This window comes from Heterodontus francisci, chromosome 23, assembly GCF_036365525.1.
Source record: "Heterodontus francisci isolate sHetFra1 chromosome 23, sHetFra1.hap1, whole genome shotgun sequence".
NCBI lineage: Eukaryota > Metazoa > Chordata > Chondrichthyes > Heterodontiformes > Heterodontidae > Heterodontus > Heterodontus francisci.
Genome location: NC_090393.1, coordinates 27,350,380 through 27,371,264, shown reverse-complemented (window position 1 = coordinate 27,371,264; position 20,885 = coordinate 27,350,380). Strand labels below are relative to the sequence as shown.

At 43.1% G+C, this 20,885-nt stretch overlaps 1 protein-coding gene across 1 annotated transcript in view; it reads left to right on the top strand.

Moving 5' to 3' along the window:
• The first annotated feature begins 3,870 nt into the window (after window positions 1-3,870).
• gas2l1 (growth arrest-specific 2 like 1) overlaps window positions 3,871-20,885 on the top strand; it is a 65,671-nt gene continuing 48,656 nt past the window's right edge. The window contains exon 1 of the mRNA XM_068054883.1: window positions 3,871-5,051. Coding sequence (XP_067910984.1) covers window positions 4,440-5,051 — 612 coding nt within the window. The 5' untranslated portion in view covers window positions 3,871-4,439. The remainder of the gene's footprint in view (window positions 5,052-20,885) is intronic.

Here is a 20,885-nt window from a genome sequence, read left to right as displayed (position 1 = left end):
TTGGAAACAAACAAACTTATTAGCAAGAGGCAGCATGGTTTTGTGAAGGGGAGGTCGTGTCTCACTAATTTGATTGAGTTTTTTGAGGAAGTGACGAAGATGATTGATGAAGGAAGGGCAGTGGATGTTATCTATATGGACTTCAGTAAAGCCTTTGACAAGGTCCCTCATGGCAGACTGGTACAAAAGGTGAAGTCACACAAGATCAGAGGGGAGCTGGCAAGATGGATACAGAACTGGCTCTGTCATAGAAGACAGAGGGTAGCAGTGGAAGGGTGCTTTTCTGAATGGAGGGATGTGACTGTTCCGCAGGGATCAGTGCTGGGACCTTTGCTCTTTGCAGTATATATAAATGATTTGGAGGAAAATGTAGCTGGTCTGATTAGTAAGTTTGCGGACGACACAAAGGTTGGTGGAGTTGCGGATAGTGATGAGGATTGTCAGAGGATACAGCAGGATATAGATCAGTTGGAGACTTGGGCGGAGAAATGGCAGATGGAGTTTAATCCGGACAAATGTGAGGTAATGCATTTTGGAAGGTCTAATGCAGGTGGGAAGTATACAGTAAATGGCAGAACCCTTAGGAGTATTGACAGGCAGAGAGATCTGGGCGTACAGGTCCACAGGTCACTGAAAGTGGCAACGCAGGTGGATAAGGTAGTCAAGAAGGCATATGGCATGCTTGCCTTCATCGGTCGGGGCATAGGGTCTAAAAATTGGCAAGTCATGCTGCAGCTGTGCAGAACTTTAGTTAGGCCACACTTAGAATATTGTGTGCAATTCTGGTCGCCACACTACCAGAAGGACGTGGAGGCTTTGGAGAGGGTACAGAAGAGGTTTACCAGGATGTTGCCTGTCTGGAGGGCATTAGCTATGAGGAGAGGTTGGATAAACTCGGATTGTTTTCACTGGAACGACGGAGGTGGAGGGGCGACATGATAGAGGTTTACAAAGTTATGAGCGGCATGGACAGAGTGGATAGTCAGAAGCTTTTTCCCAGGGTGGAAGAGTCAGTTACTAGGGGACATAGGTTTAAGGTGCAAGGGGCAAAGTTTAGAGGGGATGTGCGAGGCAAGTTCTTTACACAGAGGGTGGTGAGTGCCTGGAATTTGCTGCCGGGGGAGGTGATGGAAGCAGGTACGATAGCAACGTTTAAGAGGCGTCTTGACAATTACATGAATAGGATGGGAATAGAGGGATACGGACCCCGGAAATGCAGAAGGTTTTAGTTTAGGCAGGCATCAAGATCGGCGCAGACTTGGAGGGCCGAATGGCCTGTTCCTGTGCTGTACTGTTCTTTGTTATTAAAGGACGGGTTGGGTCAGCAACTCGCAGCAGCAGGTTCAACAGGCTCCCTACGGGATCTGCCTAAGTAGCCATTATTTATGTGTGTCTCACCTCCATCCTAACTGACATCTGCTACTTCAGCACAGGTTACCTATCTGCTCCCTCCCAGAACCGCGACAAGGTTCCCCTTGTCCTCACTTTCCACCCCACCAGCCTCCACATCCAAAGGATCATCCTCCGCCATTTCTGTCACATCCGGTGTGATGCCACTCCCAAATGCATCTTCCCCTCCCCTCCCCTGTCAGCATTCCAAAGGGATTGTTCCCTTCGCAACACCCTGGTCCACTCCTCCATTATCCCCACTACCTCGTCCCCTTCCCACGGCACCTTCCCCTGCCCTTTTACCTCCTCCTCACTATGCAAGGCCTCAAACGTTCATTTCAGGTGAAGCAGTGATTTACTTGTACTTCTTTCAATGTAGTATCCTGTATTCGCTGCTCACAATGTGGTCTCCTCTACATTGGGGAGACCAAACGCAGACTGGGTGGCTGCTTTGCAGAACACCTCCGCTCAGTCTGAAAGCATGACCCCGAGCTTCCGGTTGCTGGCTATTTCAACACCCCTGCCCCCCCTGCTCTCATGCTTACAGCTCTGTCCTGGGATTGCTACAGTGTTCCAGTGAACATCAATGCAAGCTCGAGGAACAGCATCTCACTTACCGATTAGGCACGCTACAGCCTGCCAGACTGAACATTGAGTTCAATATTTTCAGAGCATAACGGGCCCCCCCCACACTTTTTATTTTTAGTTATTTTTTCCTTTATCTTTTTTATTTATTTATTTTGTTTTAGTTTGTGAGGTTTGTTTCTACTGTGCCTACCCAGTTTTTTTCATGTTTATGCTTGGGGCCAGGGCTGTTCATTTTCAGTCAATTAACACCCTCTCTGCACTAACACTTTGTCTTTCAGCACGCCATTAACATACTGCTTGCCTTTGCTCCATGACCTTCTGGTCAGTTATTCTCTGTGACCTTGGCCTATCAACACCTCTTTTGTTATCCATTGCCCCACCCCCGCTTTACTGGCTTAAAAGCTATTACATTTCGAATAGTTACCAGTTCTGACGAAGGGTCACTGACCTGAAACGTTAAGTCTGCTTCTCTCTCCACAGATGCTGCGAGACCTGCTGAGTATTTCCAGCATTTCATGTTTTTATTTCAGATTTCCAGCATCTACAGTATTTTGCTTTTATTATCTATCTGCTCTCTGTGCTCCAGCAGTTGGCTGCCTTGATCAATTTCTAATCAGGGACTGCAGTCACATTGGAAACTCTGGTACAGCCACAACGTTGTTTCAGAATTGTGAATTTGTACCCGTCTTGCCAATCAATTGATTAAAAAATGTCACCAATGTTTCCCATGTACTCACCTCCACTAAACAGGAGCCATGCATTAAATTATTTCAAGAAAAAAAATACGAAAGCAAAATAATTCATTATTGAAATTGGCATGTTACTAACTGATGACTGGATATCCCTGGTAAAACATATTGAATCAATTTGCAACCGCATTTTTCTATTGCACTCGAAGTCCAATAAAACTTCAAATTGTGTGAATATCTAGTGGTGATTATACATTTACTTGAAAATATCTTGTGATTTTTGTATTTATATAGCTTTCTTGAGATTTCAGTAACTTTCCTTGTAAATCTGCTTTCCACGCAGTTCAATTTCTTGGACCTATACATGGTCCCAGGCACTCCAGCCTGGGTTTTTTTTTGCCTTCATTTAGGATATGGTCTGTCCACCATAATCCACTCTGCTTGGTGACATAAGACCTCTTACCCTAGGCACACGGGCAATGTAAAGAAAGGCTTTCATTTAGACAGCGCTTTTCGCGAACACTTGGCTGTCCCAAAGCCTTTGCACAGCCAATGAAGTACTTTCTGAAGTGTAGTCACTGTTGTAATGTAGGAAACACAGCTGACAATTTGCTTACAGCAAACTCCCACAAACAGCGATGTGATCATCATCAGATCATCTGTTTTTGTGATGTTGATTGCGAGGTAAATATTGGCCAGGACACCAAGATAAATGATTTGCAAACCGATGTGTCACTGACACGGGATCTGTGAATTATATCCCTTCTTGCACTAGGTAACTTTATGAACAGGTTTTATAAAGTTATTTAATGTAAGATAATGGAATAACCCAGCTGGCCAGTATGTATCTGAAATGGAAGCTTCCACCATTCCAATACTAACTGACTGACTTGCTGTATATTTCCACAATTCGCAATTTCCCTCACCTTTGCCTATTTTCCTTCTAAAGTATCTGCAGTTTAAATCACACTTTATAATTGACACATATAAAAGAAAGTGTCGTCCTCGCGGTGCCAAGTTCTACTCCTATAAGCTGTTATAAAAACGTCGGCAGCCGTCTTACTGTTCCCGGCAAGCGAGTGAGGTAATGGGACTTTTGCAAATGATTTGCGAACTAATCTGTCACTGACACAGGATCAGTGAATTACATCATTGCAGAGCCAATATGTATACGTGTAACTAACTTAACTCCTTTGTTTTTTTTTAAAGGATAATTATCTCCAATGGGGATTTAGATTGATTTAATTTACCGCGTGCCGTGACATATCATGGCTGGTATTTGCTGTGAACTTTTGCAGCTATCCCAGTTCGACACTGTGCGTATTGGGCGGGGGAGAGACTTGTTTCCATGGAGTTTACTCGCTGCAGAAGTGGGCAAGATATAAACAGAAAGGGGAAGGCTTTGTGGGAAAAAAAACCTGGCAGCCGGAAGCTTGCAATTTCCACGAGATAGGCACAAACAGGAGTAATATGGGCGGGTGTGAGAAATGCAACTAACCCAGCCGGGCGGGGGGAATCCGATTTGCAGGCTGGCCTGACTGTTTGTGTCTCGGGTGCATATTTGATGAGACAGGCTTGACGGGACGAGTTTGCTCTGTTCGAGTGCACTTCAGCACCAGGTGGGTTGGCTGTCAGGTTACTGGGAGCCCAAGGGAGCCGTGGCAGAGGCGGAGAGAAGGGAAGGGAGTGAGTTAACGCGTGTGAGATGGAATTGGGCTGAGCAGCAATTAATCAGAGCGCTACCTGAAAGTGACCGGGACAGGCCATTCAATAATGGCGGATCAAAGCAACATCCAGTGGGCTGCCAGTAAGAGCATTCGTCCCTTCAGGTCGAGTGAGGAGTATCTGTACGCCATGAAGGAGGACTTGGCCGAGTGGCTCAACACTCTGTATGATTTGGATGTCCACGTCGACATGTTTATGGAAACGCTGGAGACGGGATGTGCCCTGTGCCAACACGCCAACAATGTTAACCAGACTGCCCTGGAGTTCGAGCACCAGGACCCCGAGGCGGCCGGGAGCATGAAGATCCCCCGCAACGAGGTGACTTTCGCCTCCAGGAATGTGTCCCCGGGCTCCTTCATCGCCCGGGACAATGTCTCCAATTTCATCCACTGGTGCCGCCACGACCTGGGCATTCAGGACGCCCTGATGTTCGAGACCAACGACCTGGTCCTCCGCAAGAACGAGAAGAACTTCGTGCTGTGTCTGCTGGAGGTGGCCAGGCGAGGGTCCAAGTTTGGCATGTTGGCCCCCACGCTGATTCAAATGGAGGAGGAGATCGACGAAGAAATCCGCGACGCAATGCAGGAACCGCCCGACCAGGAGGCTTTCCGCCCCAGAGCCCAGAGGAGGCTGTGTGACTTCAAAAATCTGGACGCCATGGTAAGTCATTGTCAGTCCGGACAAGAGCATTCCGCTCAAGAGGGGAATGTTAGTATTTATCCTGTGCAGTGTTCACTCAGTGGGACCACATTGACATTTTGATTGTGTATATACCTATATAATAGTATCCATATTTCATTGTAAAACAAAAGTCTCTTTAAGTGTACAAAGTGCTATCAGTTTCAATATGTCCATCTAACACAACACTGACACTACTGTGAATGACATCCTGACATTGCTCTCTGTATTGTGCAGTTGAGGTGCTGGGTATTTTGGACTGTGTATAACACATCTGGCGTATTACTGGAATTGTGCTATTCCTATCCATTTATAGTGTGGACATATTTAATGTGCCATTTTTAGCTGGAGTCAGACATGCCCATTTGCTTGCCAAAAGGTATATATTTAAGCCCTGCATTTGTGTATAATTTTAGTTTGGGTAATGCAACATGTGTATTTGATTTCATGAGTGTTAGTGTAGTAACCTTAGTCACTCACTAAGGCCAGTATCCAGCAAGATCTGAGTTGTATTGTGGTACATCTACCTACTTTTAGTGCGTGTGTGGGCATAGAACTTTGCTCTCCCTGCAGCTATTTGTTTAATGTTGGGGCATAGGTACTGTAAAAATATAACAGCAGAAGAGAGTGCCTAAGCAATTTTTAACTGCTGTTTTCACAATGGACTGCAGTTATACACTACACATTGTCGAGCTCGAGCAACGTGAGAGCCTCTCCCAGGAGGCCATCTCCCACTTCTTTCCTTTAATGGATTGCAGAGTCTGATCAGGACCTGACTTTGGAACAATGCTGCTGCTTTCTTATTGATCAACTGAAACAGCCACTGCATCAACATGAAAGTGGCCTTGTAATTGAAGCCCAAGCTATAAGAATAAGTTGCTGCTTTCTTTCTTCTGTTAACTATTTCATTCCAATTGTTTTCCTTGAACCTGAAGAGTTGCTCGGTTTGGGTGTGTTGAAAAATAACAGCAACGCACAGGAGTGTTTTAAGGTAATGAATCTCAGGCCTCAGGAAAGAAGTGCCTTTCACAACCAAGACCCAAAGTGCCCTACAGCCAATGAAATACTTCACTTTTGTAATGGAGACATTCATAAACCACCCAAATTTCACCTTTTCTGGTTTACATCATCTGAACCCCTTTGTCTTACAGCGTTGTGACTCACTCCAAAGAATTTTAGTTTGTATTTTTAGTCAAATTTTCAAGAAAACTTGTCATAATATTTTAAATGTTCCCTGGTGAAGATGGAGGTGTGAGGAACTCCTAGTACCTGTTAGCTAGCTAGCAAGTGTTCAAATCTGCACTTGTCAGTTGGTTGATCAGTTCATAACCTTTTTTTGGGGGGGGGGGGGGTGCGGGGGAGCAGTAAGGGAAATGGTAAGTGGGCTTTCTTTCAGGTTGAGGTGGCTTCGTGATATGCTTGGAGCAAAGTCTGAGTTAATCATCTGACACCTGAACAAGCAGAATCATTGTTCCAGGGTAGTGATAATGATTAACCAGCCAGCTTGACTGGTTAATGAAACCTAGAGACGTAGAACTGTCTTGGTGTTGGGGTTCCATTTGCTCAGCTCCAGATAACCTGGTAAACCAATGCCCTAACTGATAAGGTGGTCCTAGCTGGTCAAGCAATGGTAAGTTTATCAAGGGCCCATGCTAACTCGCTCCCTGGTTTCTGCTGGTTGAACTGAACCCCAGCAATACATGTATATGTGCTTTTGTGGGGTGGGTGCAGGGATCACAATAACATTGGCTCCTTTTGACTTGAGTAGTGGGGTGTTGTGCCCCTATAGTGAGAGAGAGAGAGTATGTTCCATTGGGTGAAAGATTCTATGTGTTCAGATTTCTCAGTGGCTTGGTGGCCCTTTAAATGTAGTGATGCAGTTCTGCATGTGAAATACATGCAACTGAGAAATATTTTGTGAATATGCAAAAAACCTATGGGTAACAGAAAATTAAACACATTTACAAACAGGTAAAAAATCTCAAAACCAATCCTAAATTTTACAGACTTGATGTAACCATGAGGGCTATCTGTTTTGGTCCATTGAGGAACCAATTGAATTGTGATAGGAATTTGAATAACCAAGAATTTGCAGGTGTTTTGCCTATTGGAGTTGCACATTTATTGATTGGCGTTTTGGAGTTTGGATACAATGGAATATTTATCAAGTTGAGAACTGACATCTCCAAGATAATAGCCTCTCTATGTGCCTGGCTACAGTGCAGTTTTTGTGTCAGTATTGCTAGGGTATGAAGTTAATATGACTGCATTGGATAAAGCAAACAGCATGAAACTATTTTGAAAAAGTGCAGGCTGCAAAATAACTGGCGTGAAAAAATCATGAAAAAGTTCTGAAGCTGGTGTATTTTGGGAACCACTCTTTAGAAAATATCTCGAGTACTTCAAGAGGGTACAGAGGAGATTTACTGGAATGGTACCATGGATGAGAGACTTCAGTTACGTGCAGACACGAGAAAAGCTGAGATTGTTCCCCGAACAGAGAAGGTTAAAGAGAGATTTAATAGAGGCCTTGGGGAAAAAAAAACTTGAATTTATATAGCACCTTTTTCATATAGTAAAACATACCAAGGCACTTTTCAGGAGCATTATCAAACAATTTCACACCAAGCCATATAAGGAGATTTTGGGGCAGATGGCCAGAAGCTTGGTCAAAGTGAGAGACGTTTAAAGGTTGAAAGAGATGTTGGGAACCAGTGAAATTTAAGGAGAGAATTCCAGTACATAGAGCCCAGGTAACTGAAGAACTGAAGGTATGACCACCAACGTTCGAGCGATTTTTAAAATCAAAAGTGCTCAAGAAGCCAGAATTGGGGCATTGCTTAACTGGGAGCCAATGTTGATCAGCTAGCATAGGGGTGATGGGTGAATAGAGTCATAGAGAGACACAGCACCGAAACAGGCCCTTCAGCCCACCGAGTCCACGCTGACCATCAACCACCCATTTATACTAATCCTACATTAATCCCATTTCCCCTCTCACATCCCCACCTTCCCTCAATTCTGCTACCACCTACCTACACTGGTGGCAATTTTTTACAGTGGCCAATTTACCTATCAACCCGCAAGTCTTTGGCATGTGGGAGGAAACCGGAGCACCCGGAGGAAGCCCACGTGGTCACAGGGAAAACTTGCAAACTCCGCACATGCAATACCCAGAACCGAACCTGGGTCACTGGAGCTATACGGCTGCGGTGCTAGCCACTGCACCACTGTGCCGCTCTTTGGAACTTTGTGAGTTAGAACATGGGCTGCAGAGTTTTGGATTACCTCAACTTACAGAGGGTAAAACATGGGAGGCTAGTCAGGAGTAGTCAAGTCCAGAGGTAACACAGGCAAAATCATAACAGTTTTCATGGGGAAACTATTTCCACTGGCAGAATGGTCAGTAACTAGAGGAAGCAACGTAAGGTAATTGGCAAAAGGGACAAAGGTTTTTACAAGTGAGTTATGATGATTGAAAATGCGCTGACTGAAAGGATGGTAGAAGCAGATTTAATAGTAATGTTGAAAAAGGAATTGGATAAATAAAGGATTTTTGATTCTTTAAGAGCTCTGCCAAAAACCAAGCTAGTTGGGGCAATGAGCAGTATGAGTTATATAGTCCAGGAAGATCCCAGCTTTGACTCTTGGTGTGTAGTGTTATTGCATCTGAAATGATGATGGTCTCCCCTACCTAGCCCAGGGAGTGGAAACTCAAGTCCGTTTTCACTCCCAGCAGGAAGCTCTACATACTGATCTGAAGTAAATGGTAGGTAGGACTGACTGTGATCTTCCATGTTGAATAGCCAGTCAAGGCACACTGTTTAATTGTAAAAGAATTGTCACTTGGTTGAGGGACAAGAGGGCAGCTAGTGCCTGTGCATTGTGTCCCAGTAAGGAGTGAACACCTTCAGGAGGGGAGGGAAGAATATGCGCGGTAATGGGAAGGAGGAAAAATTCAACTGGACAACAGAATCATACGAGGGCTACTATTTTAGAATCTTTATCTATTATAAAGCTGATATTCATTGTACCCAGCAGGTGTCTATGCCAGACATTTTCTCTCTATTTGCAGTAGTAACAGTATAGGAACTTTAATATATAATTTTAGGAAGCTAATCTCAGTTAAGGATATAACCTAGTGAATGTAGCAAGAACTAGGCTATCTGATGGTTTGAGTTGAGTTGAAGTGTGTCTCAATGTGGCTTTGATCACATTTTGTTTCTAGAACTATTTTGCTAAAGGGAATTTCCATGCAATTGTTTTTGAAATTATTTTCAGAAGTTAAAATAATCTGAAAATGTGCAGGTTTGAGGTCCCAGTGTTTGAGCAGAGTAGACCAGTTCCTGTACGTGAGAGTTTCAGGTTCCCTTTACTCTGTTACTTAATATTGAAGTTTCAATATCTATATATCCCTCATAAAGTTTCAAAGAATGCAATGGCTCAATTATTAACCCTAAAAACAACCAACACAGAAACGAAGTTTGCAGGTTAAAACACAGCCGTGATCTTTTATGTCTGTCCATATGGCAGCATTCCTGTCTGGATCTAAAGCAAATGAAAATGTTCTTAGTGAGCACCAAGTACTGCATATTAGATCATAACTTCTTGCCAGAAAAGAGAATGAATTGAAAATATCAAGCATTTTGTGCAACTTTAAATGATGGACTTTCCCAGCCTCATTGCGTAGGAATCATTTTGAGCAGTTAATGCAACCGAAGATTTGCCCTGTACATCGAGTAGTATATAAGTCACTTGGTTCTCGATTCCTGGTGATTTATACCATTGCTTTCTATTCCTAATGGAAACCAAGGCTAGGCAAAGTGATGCTTCAGATAGATTACACGGAAAAGGTTGAACAGACTAGGCACGTGTAGAATTAAAAATTTTTGCTTCTCATCTCTGGTACTCTCTACAGGATTTAATTCATATAGTTGGTCACCTATGGAATCATTTAGGGGACAATTGTATGAAATCAAATTTAAAGACTTCAATTATGTTATGTGGTTTGTGCTTTGCAACAACAAACATTGTGGTGCCATTTAAGGCCTTGAAGCGAGCTAAAGGGGAAGAGATGTGAGATCACCTCCAGATATTGGTTCCATTCTAGATGGCGTGCCAATGTAGAGCAAAGTTTTTTTGTTTTTTTTTATTTGTCTATAATCCTGAGCCTCTTGGATCCTAGTATTTTGTGAGGTGGCATCTGGTTGCAAACAATGATGATTTTAGCATATAGTGGAAACCGGACTCCCTTTTCTTCACCTTAACCTTCTCACAAAGTGCTGATTCTTCCGAGGGTGTGGTCTCATGGATTGAACAGCTGTCCAGTAGAAAGCTCATTCTTTGTGAAGCTGAAGAGTGAACATTAGCAGGCTCTTTGATCATTAAGAGGATGACGCTGGCTCTGATCCTGAGTACACGTATGTGCATACACACAATGAGACTCTTCAGTAGGATCACTGGTTAATGATCAGGTGTAGGAACCCTGACTGCATTGATTTTGCTTATGGTCAGCTTTTTTTTATTCGTTTGGGGGATGTGGGCGTCGTTGGCTAGGACAGCATTTATTGCCCATCCGTAATTGCCCTTGAGAAGGTGGTGGCGAACTGCCTCCTTGAACTACTGCAGTCTATGTGTGGTAGGTACACCAACAGTACTGTTGGGAAGGGAGTTCCAGGATTTTGACACTGCAACAGTGAAGGAACGTCAATTATAGTTCCAAGTCAGGATGGTGTGTGGCTTGGAGGGGAACTTGCAGGTGGTGGTGTTCCCATGCATCTGCAGCCCGTGGCCTTCTAGGTGATAGACATCGCGGGTTTGGAAGGTGCTGTCTAAGGAGCCTTGGCGGATTGCTGTAGAGCATCTTGTAGATGGTACAGACTACAGACTGCGCGTCAAAAGTGGTTAGAATTTTCCCCCACTGTGGCTGACAGGGCCCTCAACCGTGTCCGGCCCATTTCCCGCACCTCTACCCTCACTTCTTCCCCTCCCTCCCAGAACCACGACAGGGTTCCCCTTGTCCTCACTTTCCACCCAATCATCCTCCGCCATTTCTGCCACCTCCAGCGTGATGCCACTATCAAACGCATCTCCCCCTCCCCTCCCCTGTCAGCATTCCGAAGGGATCATTCCCTCTGCAACACGCTGGTCCACTCCTCCATTACCCCCAACACCTTTGTACCTTCCCCTGCAATCACAGGAGGTCTAATACCTGCCCTTTTACCTCCTCCATCCTCACTATCCTAGGCCCCAAACACTCCTTTCAGGTGAAGCAGCGATTTACATGTACTTCTTTCAATTTAGTGTACTGTATTCACTGCTCACAATGCGGTCTCCTCTACATTGGGTAGACCAAACACAGATTGGGTGACTGCTTTGTGGAACACCTCTGCTCAGTCCGAAAGCATGATTCTGAGCTTCCGGTTGCTTGCCATTTCAACACGCCCCTCTCCTCTCATGCTCACATATCTGTCCTGGGCTTACTGCAGTGTTCCAGTGAACATCAGCGCAAGCTCGAGGAACAGCATCTCATTTACCGAATAGGCACACTACAGCCAAACGGACTGAAAATTGAGTTCAATAATTTCAGAGCATGATGGGTCCTCTCTTTTTTTTTTTCTTAGTTTTTTTTTAAATTTTAGTTTGTTTCATCATTTTTTTTCCCATGTGCCTGCTCACTGTTTTTTTTCATGTTTGTGTATTTGGCCAGGGCTGTTCATTTTTCTGTCAATTAACACCCTTTCTGAACTAACACTTTGTCTTTCAGCACTCCATTAGCACACCCTTTGCCTTTGCTCCATGACCACCTTGTTAGTTATTCTCTGTGACCCTCTGTGCTATCAGCACCTTCCCTTTTGTTATCTCTTTTCCCACCCCCGCTTTATTTGCCTAAAATTTATTACATTTCTAACCTTTGCCAGTTCTGATCAAAGGTCACTGACCTGAAACATTAACTCTGCTTCTCTCTCCACAGATGCTGCCAGACCTGCTGAGTGTTTCCAGCATTTTTTTGTTTTTATTTATTATTTATATGGCTACTCCAGTTCAGTTCCTGGTCAATGGTAACCCCCAGGATGTTGATGGTGGGGGGTTCAGCGATCGTAATGCCATTGAATGTCAAGGGGAGATGGTTAGATTCTCTCTTGTTGGAGATGGTCATTGCCTGGCGCTTGTGTGGCGCAAATGTTACTTGCCACTTATCAGCCCAAGCCTGGATGTTGTCCAGGTCTTGCTGCATTTCTACACAGATTGCTTCAGTATCTGAGAAGTTCTGAATGGTGCTGAACATTGTGCAATCATCAGTGAACATCCCCACTTCTGACCTTATGATTGAAAGAAGGTCATTGATAAAGCAGCTGTGGATGGTTGGCCGTAGGACACTACCCTGAGGAACTCCTGCAGTGATGTCCTGGGACTGAGATGATTGACCTCCAACAACCATCTTCCTTTGAGCTAGGTATGACTCCAACCAGCGGAGAGTTTTCCCCCTGATTCCAGTTTTGCTAGGGCTCCTTGATGCCATACTCTTGTCAAATGCTGTCTTGATGTCAAGGGCAGTCACTCTCACCTCCTCTCTGGAGTTCAGCTCTTTTGCCCATGTTGGGACCAAGACTGTAATGAGGTCAGGAGCTGCATGGCCCTAGCAGAACCCAAACTGAGCAATGCTGCTTGATAGCACTGTCGATGACCCCTTCCATCGCTTTGCTGATGATCGGGAGTTTACTGAAAGGGCAGTAATTGGCCGGGTCGGATTTGTCCTGCTTTTTGTGCACAGGACATACCTGAGCAATTTTCCACATTTCCGGGTAGATGCCAGTGTTATAGCTGTACTGGGGCAGCTAGTTCTGGAGCACAAGTCTTCAGTACTATTGCCGGAATGTTGTCAGGGCCCAGTGCCTTCAGCCATTTCTTGATATCACCTTGGAGTGAATCGGATTGGCTGAAGACTGACATTTATGATGCTGGGGACCTCGAGTGTCCCATCGCTGGCCATAATAATATTTCTAGGATGACATTTTTGGTTGAAAACACAAAGTAATGCATTTTTCTAATTTTATTTTAGCCCACAAAAATAAGTCTGGCGAGGCCATTTGATCATTATGCCGTGATATCCGAATGAAAGTCTGGTATTTTTCCACCATGCACAAGTGTTACAGAAACAATTGAAGAGGAAGAAGAAGAATTTTTTTTTTTTTTGCTAATGCTTGCAGTTTGTTCTTGCCAGGGCTAAATTTGAGATGCTGCCAAAAAGGCTTTTTATCCAAAGATCAAATAAGTACTGTGATTTGTTACATAGTACAGTTTATTGTGCATCTCCTTTGTCAGCTAAATTAACTTAAAAGAAGAGTAGCACCAATGTGAATACATTAACATTTTGGTAACCTTTTTTTATTAATGACCACAAGAAGAATAGGACAGTAGGTTCAAGGTTCAACCAATTTGTAAGATGCAAGCATTCAGCAATTTGCATGGTTAACAATATAACACCAGTTGTGTTCCAGTTTTTCAGTGATGCATTTTTAGGAACAATGTGTAGTTCTAACTTTTATACTGCCTCCTTACACTAATATTAAGTGAGGGAAAAGCATGCCCAGCATGCACAGTCAAAAGCTTGCACAGAGTTCTTACTGTTCTCTGTTCTTTTCAAATTTCTAATTTTAGAAAATCATGTCTTCTGTTTTTTTAAAACTGTAAAGGTTGCACATTGACCCAACTGTTCGAGGTTTAAGGTCAGCTGTGCAACAATGCAACATAACTGGTCCAATAGGCTGTCGTTATACTATAGCTGTCAGCTGGAGATTCTCAATACCAGTCACAGCCAACAGCACTTGTTATTGGTGCACTTGCATTCACAGCCAACTATTAAGAGCCAGGAAAAGCTCTGCATATTCTGGGTTGTACATTTTAAATATATTGGGAGTGGAGGCAAGAAAACATTTATGTAAACTCTTAAGTTTATAAAGTGCCCAGGAAGTCCAATGGAGCTATCCCCCATTCAGTGTTGAACTGAAACAGTGACAGAGGGACTGGTACAGGACATCTGATTGCTTTCCATCCTACCCCATCCCCCTCACTTCTTTGGTTCAGGATCTTACTTTAGTGTCATTTTGCAGAGACATGGAGTATCAGTATTATTGCACCCATAAGTATTTTCTTTCTCTTTAATTAGTTTCAGATTCTTTTTAAACTTGTGTTCTGTTTCGAACTTTACTATGCAACATATTCATTACAAGATCTCTGCCATAACTTAGTTTAACCTTTTTTTAACATGTTTAACCTTGTTGAAGCCAAGCAGCATTTGTAGCTGTAAGTTTGAATTAGATATGCACCTTGATGTATGTAGAACAATGGGGACTAATCGTGTGATTTGTCCTCATTCTCCTCTGTCTTACTGACAATCAGGAACTCTATAGGGAATAATTGTAATTATTTGAATAGGTCAACCAACATGCTGTTTGTTTTTAATGAAAAGGTAGACATGAGTATAAAGCAAGGAAAACTGCTTCATAAGTCACTTTTCTGCTATAAATAGAAAATGTACTCCTGCCACTATACCCTCTTCAATCAATATTTAATATATCTAATATCAGGCATTCTAGACAATGGACATTACTGTTGTACAACTTATCCAACACACACACTGTTATTTTGGGATACAGTGGGAGTAATTTTGAGACGTATAGTCAAAGTAGTGTACTTGGGAGGAACAGGGGGCTTTGGATCTATGGTTCCCAAAATGTTCCCACCACTGGGATTTACTTCATCTTGTGTTTGAGTCTGTTATGGACTTATTAATTGATTGCTATGATTTAGTCAGCAACTCAATTATCAGCAGCCTCACGGCTCCAGGGACCCGGGTTCAATTCTGAGTACTGCCTGTGCGGAGTTTACAAGTTCTCCCTGTGACTGCGTGGGTTTCCTCCGGGTGCTCCGGTTTCCTCCCACAGCCAAAGACTTGCAGGTTGATAGGTAAATTGGCCATTATAAATTTCCCGTAGTATAGGTAGGTGGTAGGGGAATTGAGGGAAGGTGGGGATGTGAGAGGGTAATGGGATTAATGTAGGATTAGTATAAATGGGTGGTTGATGGTCAGCACAGACTCGGTGGGCCGAAGGGCCTGTTTCAGTGCTGTATCTCTTACAAAAAATAAATAAATATATCATACAGGATGGTGGAAGGTGAACGAGATGGACTTTGATCTCTTTTTGGTCCAGCAATTCCTATGTTTTTGTGCTTTCGATTACCTCTGAAATTTTAACTGTAGTTGAATTGTTTATTGTAAGGCTAAAACTTGTGGTTTTTTGCAACAAGCATTCATTCCAAGAAACAATTCTTTTGAGGATGTTGGATAATGATGCCTGAGTGTAGATATCTAATCTGGTCACTTAAGCTCAGGTTGCCCTCGCTCTGCATTTATTCTGTATCAGCTAATGTCGTCAATATTAAGTGATTGGGCTCCTCAGCACCATTTCAATTTAATATTGGAAGGAGCCCAAAATACATTTTTGGAGGCCTCCCAAACGACTTATTTGTACAGACGGAATCATATAACGTCAAGACAATCCCAGGTTTGGTCTCTGGTCTGTACTGGGTTACCTAAGTGGTATTTAAAGTTCTACACTTAGCCTGAGCTAGGAGAGAGAAAAATCAGCTGTTTCCCATTTCTGTTTGTTATCCAGTGGTTAATATGCATGTATGGAGTTTGAATGAGGACATGATTGGGTGATGCCCTTCACAGGTGAATGGATTGACGTTTAATGTCTAAGTTTACAGAAATGAAAAAAAAACTGGGTGAGATACTGGGCGGTAGGTTCCGGCTACAGAACCATATCCCAATATGAGTCAGTAAAAATCAGTAAGGAGGAGAGAAAATTGAGGCCGATTTTATATATATTTTTTTAATTAAGTGAATTTCTACTTTTCAAATTTGTATTTATTACATTTTAAAGGTAATAAACAGCATATCTTTCAGGAGCATATCCCAGCAAATAGGGATGTAGAGGCAATTACACCAACATTTCATTACTTGAATCTGAGATCTTTGCAAGTTAATTATAATTGTGCAGCACATCAGGAAGTAAAAGACTATTTAAACCAGTCATGAGAATCAGTATTATAGCCTGCAATAAATCCAAGATTTATTTTTACTTTTGGCTACGTAAGTCAGATTGTCTGTGACCAAAAGTAAAATATAAATGCTTTCATTTTCAATCTGCCCAATGTTGTTGCTCCAAATAATTTAGTCAAAGGCCTGATGCAAGTCACTTTGTTATTAACATCCAGTGTGTAAGTAAAAGAAAATTCGTGTGGTGAATTTTAATGATTTACAACTTGGTAGGATGATGCAGCACATCGGTGTCCAGTGAGTCTCCAGTCTCTCCTGAGAGGTGGTGTGAAATGGAGACCAAGTTTTAAGATTAGTAGTACTGATATTAGTATTGGTTTGTTGTACTGCCAGCATTAGGGCTATTCTATACGGTGATAGTCAAATTTAGGAGTTTAGTTTTTTTTAATCTACGTGTGAATACCATATGTTTTCCTAACGACCTGAAAGTCGATTCCTTATTTAAATGGTCAATTTGTTTAGTAGTTACATTTTAAGCATTTTAAGTTCTGAAAGGGAAGGAGATCCTGGTTAAAACTATACCAGACAATTGCTTCATTTATCTCTCAGCCGGGAACTCATTGTGAAGGTATTATTACCTTTCATATATTCAGCCTGTAGCTCCAGTAGAGGATCAACAAGTAAGAGCCAGTGCTGATCAAGCAATAAACTGAAGCAATTTTTTATTTTCATTTTTAAACCAAGTTTTTTTTTTTAGGATTCTGTTTGTTTGGAACTCTTTTTCAAAACTGTCAGAGGCCCAAAAGAGAATATTGGTCATCTGCCATTTTTGGTGAGTGTGATCTATGGCATGGAGAATGTGACACAAATGATAGTCAGTCGTGCCTTAAGGGTTGAAGTTCACACATTGTCACAAGTTGACTTATCATAGGCAGTTACTTCAAGTAGATAAACCACTCAATTTAAATAGAAACATGCGGGGCAATTTACATCTCTCAAATGCCCCATTTGTGCCATAAAGCAACACTGTAGTGGACCAAAGTTGTATGAGACATGGAATCGACCGATTGTCTGCCCATTCCAGTTTTCAGGTAGAGCTCCGTATAGGCAGCCAGGTTCCTCCAGAAATAGGTGACAGCCTGATGAATATATACTAATCAGGATCAAATGACGTAGTCAGGATGTCTGATGCCATCTCTTGTCTGCCTGCGCTGCTATTGCTAATTACAGCTGCTGCTACCATAAGCAGTATAAGCCAGAATGCAACCATTTCTGATATTTAAAGGGATCCTCAGCTGCACTCGAGTAAAATGCTGGAAAGTTCTGCAAGGCAATTTGCTTGTATTACATTGTGATTTTTTTTTTGTTAGATGAATTGCACTCTGGCAAGGGGAGGAGGAGCAGGAGCAGCAGGAGGCAAGAACAAATAGAAGGAGGCATGCTCCCAGGAATCCTCATCCTCCCAAAAGAATATATAGCCCCAGATTTACATAGCTGCAGTTCTGAGTGCATAAGTCTGTGCTCCTCTAAGGAGGCTGACAGAGATGTAACCTCTGCAAACAACTGCAACTGCTAGCACTGCATTGTCTCCTACAGCTCTTTACCACTTTGGGTCCAGCTTTTTCTAGATTGCCACAGGGGAAATCAGTAATATCAGTCAGTCTCATTAAGTAGGAGACTGGTGCTATGTTTGTCAGAGCAAACACTTCCATCAATTTTCTTGGACTAGGGCTAGTTCCTGCACACTTGGCTCAGGCCAATGGAGTCATTGAGCAATAATTTATGATACTTGGACAGGTCTGATAGCTTCATGCAATTTAGCCCACAAAGCGTTTGCTGTATACTGCATAGTTTTACTGTGTAATGGGGACATCATATGGGCCGGAATTTTATGTGCCACCACCGCCCCCCCCCCCCCCCCCTTGCAGGAGCGGGCTGGAGGCAGGGGGTTGTAAAATTGAGAGGGAGGTGGGGGATCGTTGCTTTCGTCTTCCCACCCCCACTGCAATTTTATGAGGGATGACAGCGAGAAACGGCCTGCCCGGCCCGGGCTACTTAACAGCCACTTAAGGGCCTCCTCCCGTCACCGCTGGTATATTATCTGAAGTGGGTGGGTGGCTCAGTAAAGCCTGGCATTCTCCTTGCAGGGTGGGGACTCTCCTGATCAGGCACCTTGTGCCGCATGGAAGGCACCCCAAGGCACAAGCCACCGCCACGGGACTACATTCCCTCTGATCCAATCCCCCCCCCCCCACCGGTCTTGCCCGCTGATGGTGTGAGACCTTGCCAGGAACACTTACCTTCATTCCAGGGCCTCGTCCCTCTTGCTCTTCTGGCTGGGTACAGTCCCAGTAGTGGCCACTGTTCCCTGCCTCAGAGGGGTGTAAGTCACGCCTGAGGCCAATTAAGGGCCTAGGCCACATAAAATCATAGCCTGGCTCCCAGACCCGGCGGAAGCAGGCTCACCCCTGACTTGGTGGCTGGGGCCTCCTGCCCAACATAAAATTCCGGCCCTTGAGTCTCCATTGGATGAGGACTTTCAGTATGTTTAGGAAAATGACATTAGGTTAATGATGAATTGAGTCATTGAGCTGAGGGAGAGCAGTCGTGTGATCTGACTGAAGCCCCATCCACTTGGTCTGTCTGGGGTGTACATTCATCTAATTCTGGACTCCTGAGCATCCCTGATTTTAATCACTCCACCATTGGTGGACATGCCTTCAGCTGCCTAGGCCTTAAGCTCTGGAATTCCCTCCCTAAGCCTCTCTGCCTCTCTGTCTCTTTTTCCTCCTTTTAAGACATTCTTTAAAAACCTATCCCTTTGTCCAAGCTTTTGGTCACCTGACCTAATATTTTATGTGGCTGTGTCATATTTTGTTTTTTAATGCTCCTGTGAAGCACCTTGGCACGTTTTATTATGTTAAAGGCGCGATACAAATATAAGTTGATGTTGATGGCAACCTCTTCCATTGGAGGCAGGACCTACTCCTATTCTCCTATTCTGGCTTCTGTTTGCCAACTTGTCCTACAGGAAGAGTGGAAATGGGTTAATCTGTCCCCTGTTAAAGGGATTTCAAGATGTATGAGGAAGCTTAGCATAGTCTGTCGGCTGTCTGGAATCGGCAGTATGTGTGGCTGAGAGCAGAGCAGTAGGTTTGAGGGAGTGTGATTTGGAGCAGGGGCATAGGAAGTTCTGCCTATTGTGCTTGTGCTGGCACTTTGAAAGGTCTTTTCCATTAGTCCCCCATAGCACAAATTTGCTGCTTTGTTTTACTGTAAACGTATCAAAATGTTATGGCCATTCAAAATTGTCCGACCATGATTTCAGGGCTATCTGTGGGGAAAATAGTGGTGAAGTATGCTTTGTGATTGTTCTGAGAGATTTGCCCCCCCACCGTTCCAAGAATTGTTCATTTAAGGTTGTGGATCTAAACTCTAGTCAGAATGTTTCAATCCTTTGAAGACATTTCTAACATCTTCAATGGAAATTGACTGACTACTTGTTTTGAGGTCTGTGGATGGAATCTCCATTATACCTTCAATGTATTTTTTTTTTAAATCATCTGCTAGAATCAACTGACTAAATGTTTGGCAGATGTCAACTTGGAGAGGTGCAAGTTTTAACTTTGTTGAAAATCAAGGGAAAGGTAAAAACCAGCCTCTTTAAATTATTTTTTTGCACGTTCATTCTAAAGTGAAATTTAAAAATGGAGAACCTAGGAGAGATTTTCATCTGTATGAACTAATTTTCTTCTAATTTCATCCGCCCTGCCCCTTCTCTCCTAAAGATGTCGACTCACACTGGGATCTGGTTTCATGGTTGCTCACCCAAATGCTGGCCTTGCAGTCTTAATTCTCAATGAAAAGCAAGCCTGTGGAGTGTCTTGAAAGCTAGGTTTGTAGCTGGCTGGGTATTGCATTGTGCACAAAGCTCTGAAGCAAAACGTTCCCCTCCAGCTCCAGCTGCATTGAGCATCACATCTTCAGGCAAGAGAACTTGCTTCGGTTCAAGTCAGAACTAAAATAGACATAACAGCTCTGAGGATTAGAGGACCGCTGACCACAGAATAGGATTAAAAAGCTTGTAAAACTCACTATTCAGGGAGGAAAAAATGCAACGATTCATCCCAGGCTGCGGATGTGCTGGAAATTACACAGCAGAGGTTATTGTTCTATTCAAACAGAATAAAATGCCTATGATCTAACAGAATAGTCACCAAACTGTGAAACTGCATTGTATCACATTCGCAGTCTCAAATAGTATGTGAACAAGAAAGAGCCTTCTAATCATATAGTTAGTAATAGACCACCAGGACACTTAGTGTTATCAAACTGTTGTTGGATTTTAAGCCAGTGTTTTAAAGCTGAATGTTTACTCTGCATTACTCCATATTTTTAGAACTACCAAGAATGGGGATTTCTCCTCAATTGCACATTCTTCGCCTTATAAGAAAAGTTAACAGTTAAGTACTGTTGGAGCCACACAGCATTTTACTCACACTCATTCTTCAATACAAATGGGTTTCTAAATCTATACAGTACTGACCATATAATGAATCATAGTGATGGTGAAGGAACCATAAACTGCAATAACACAAGAGTATTGAATTATTGGTACTCTACAGAAACTGCACCATGTCCCTAACCTTGCACTCATGTACAATAATCAATTCAATGACCATAAGAGTGTAATAGCAATATAGTATGATACAGAGGCCATCTTAGAATGTTACAGCACAGAAAGTGGCTGC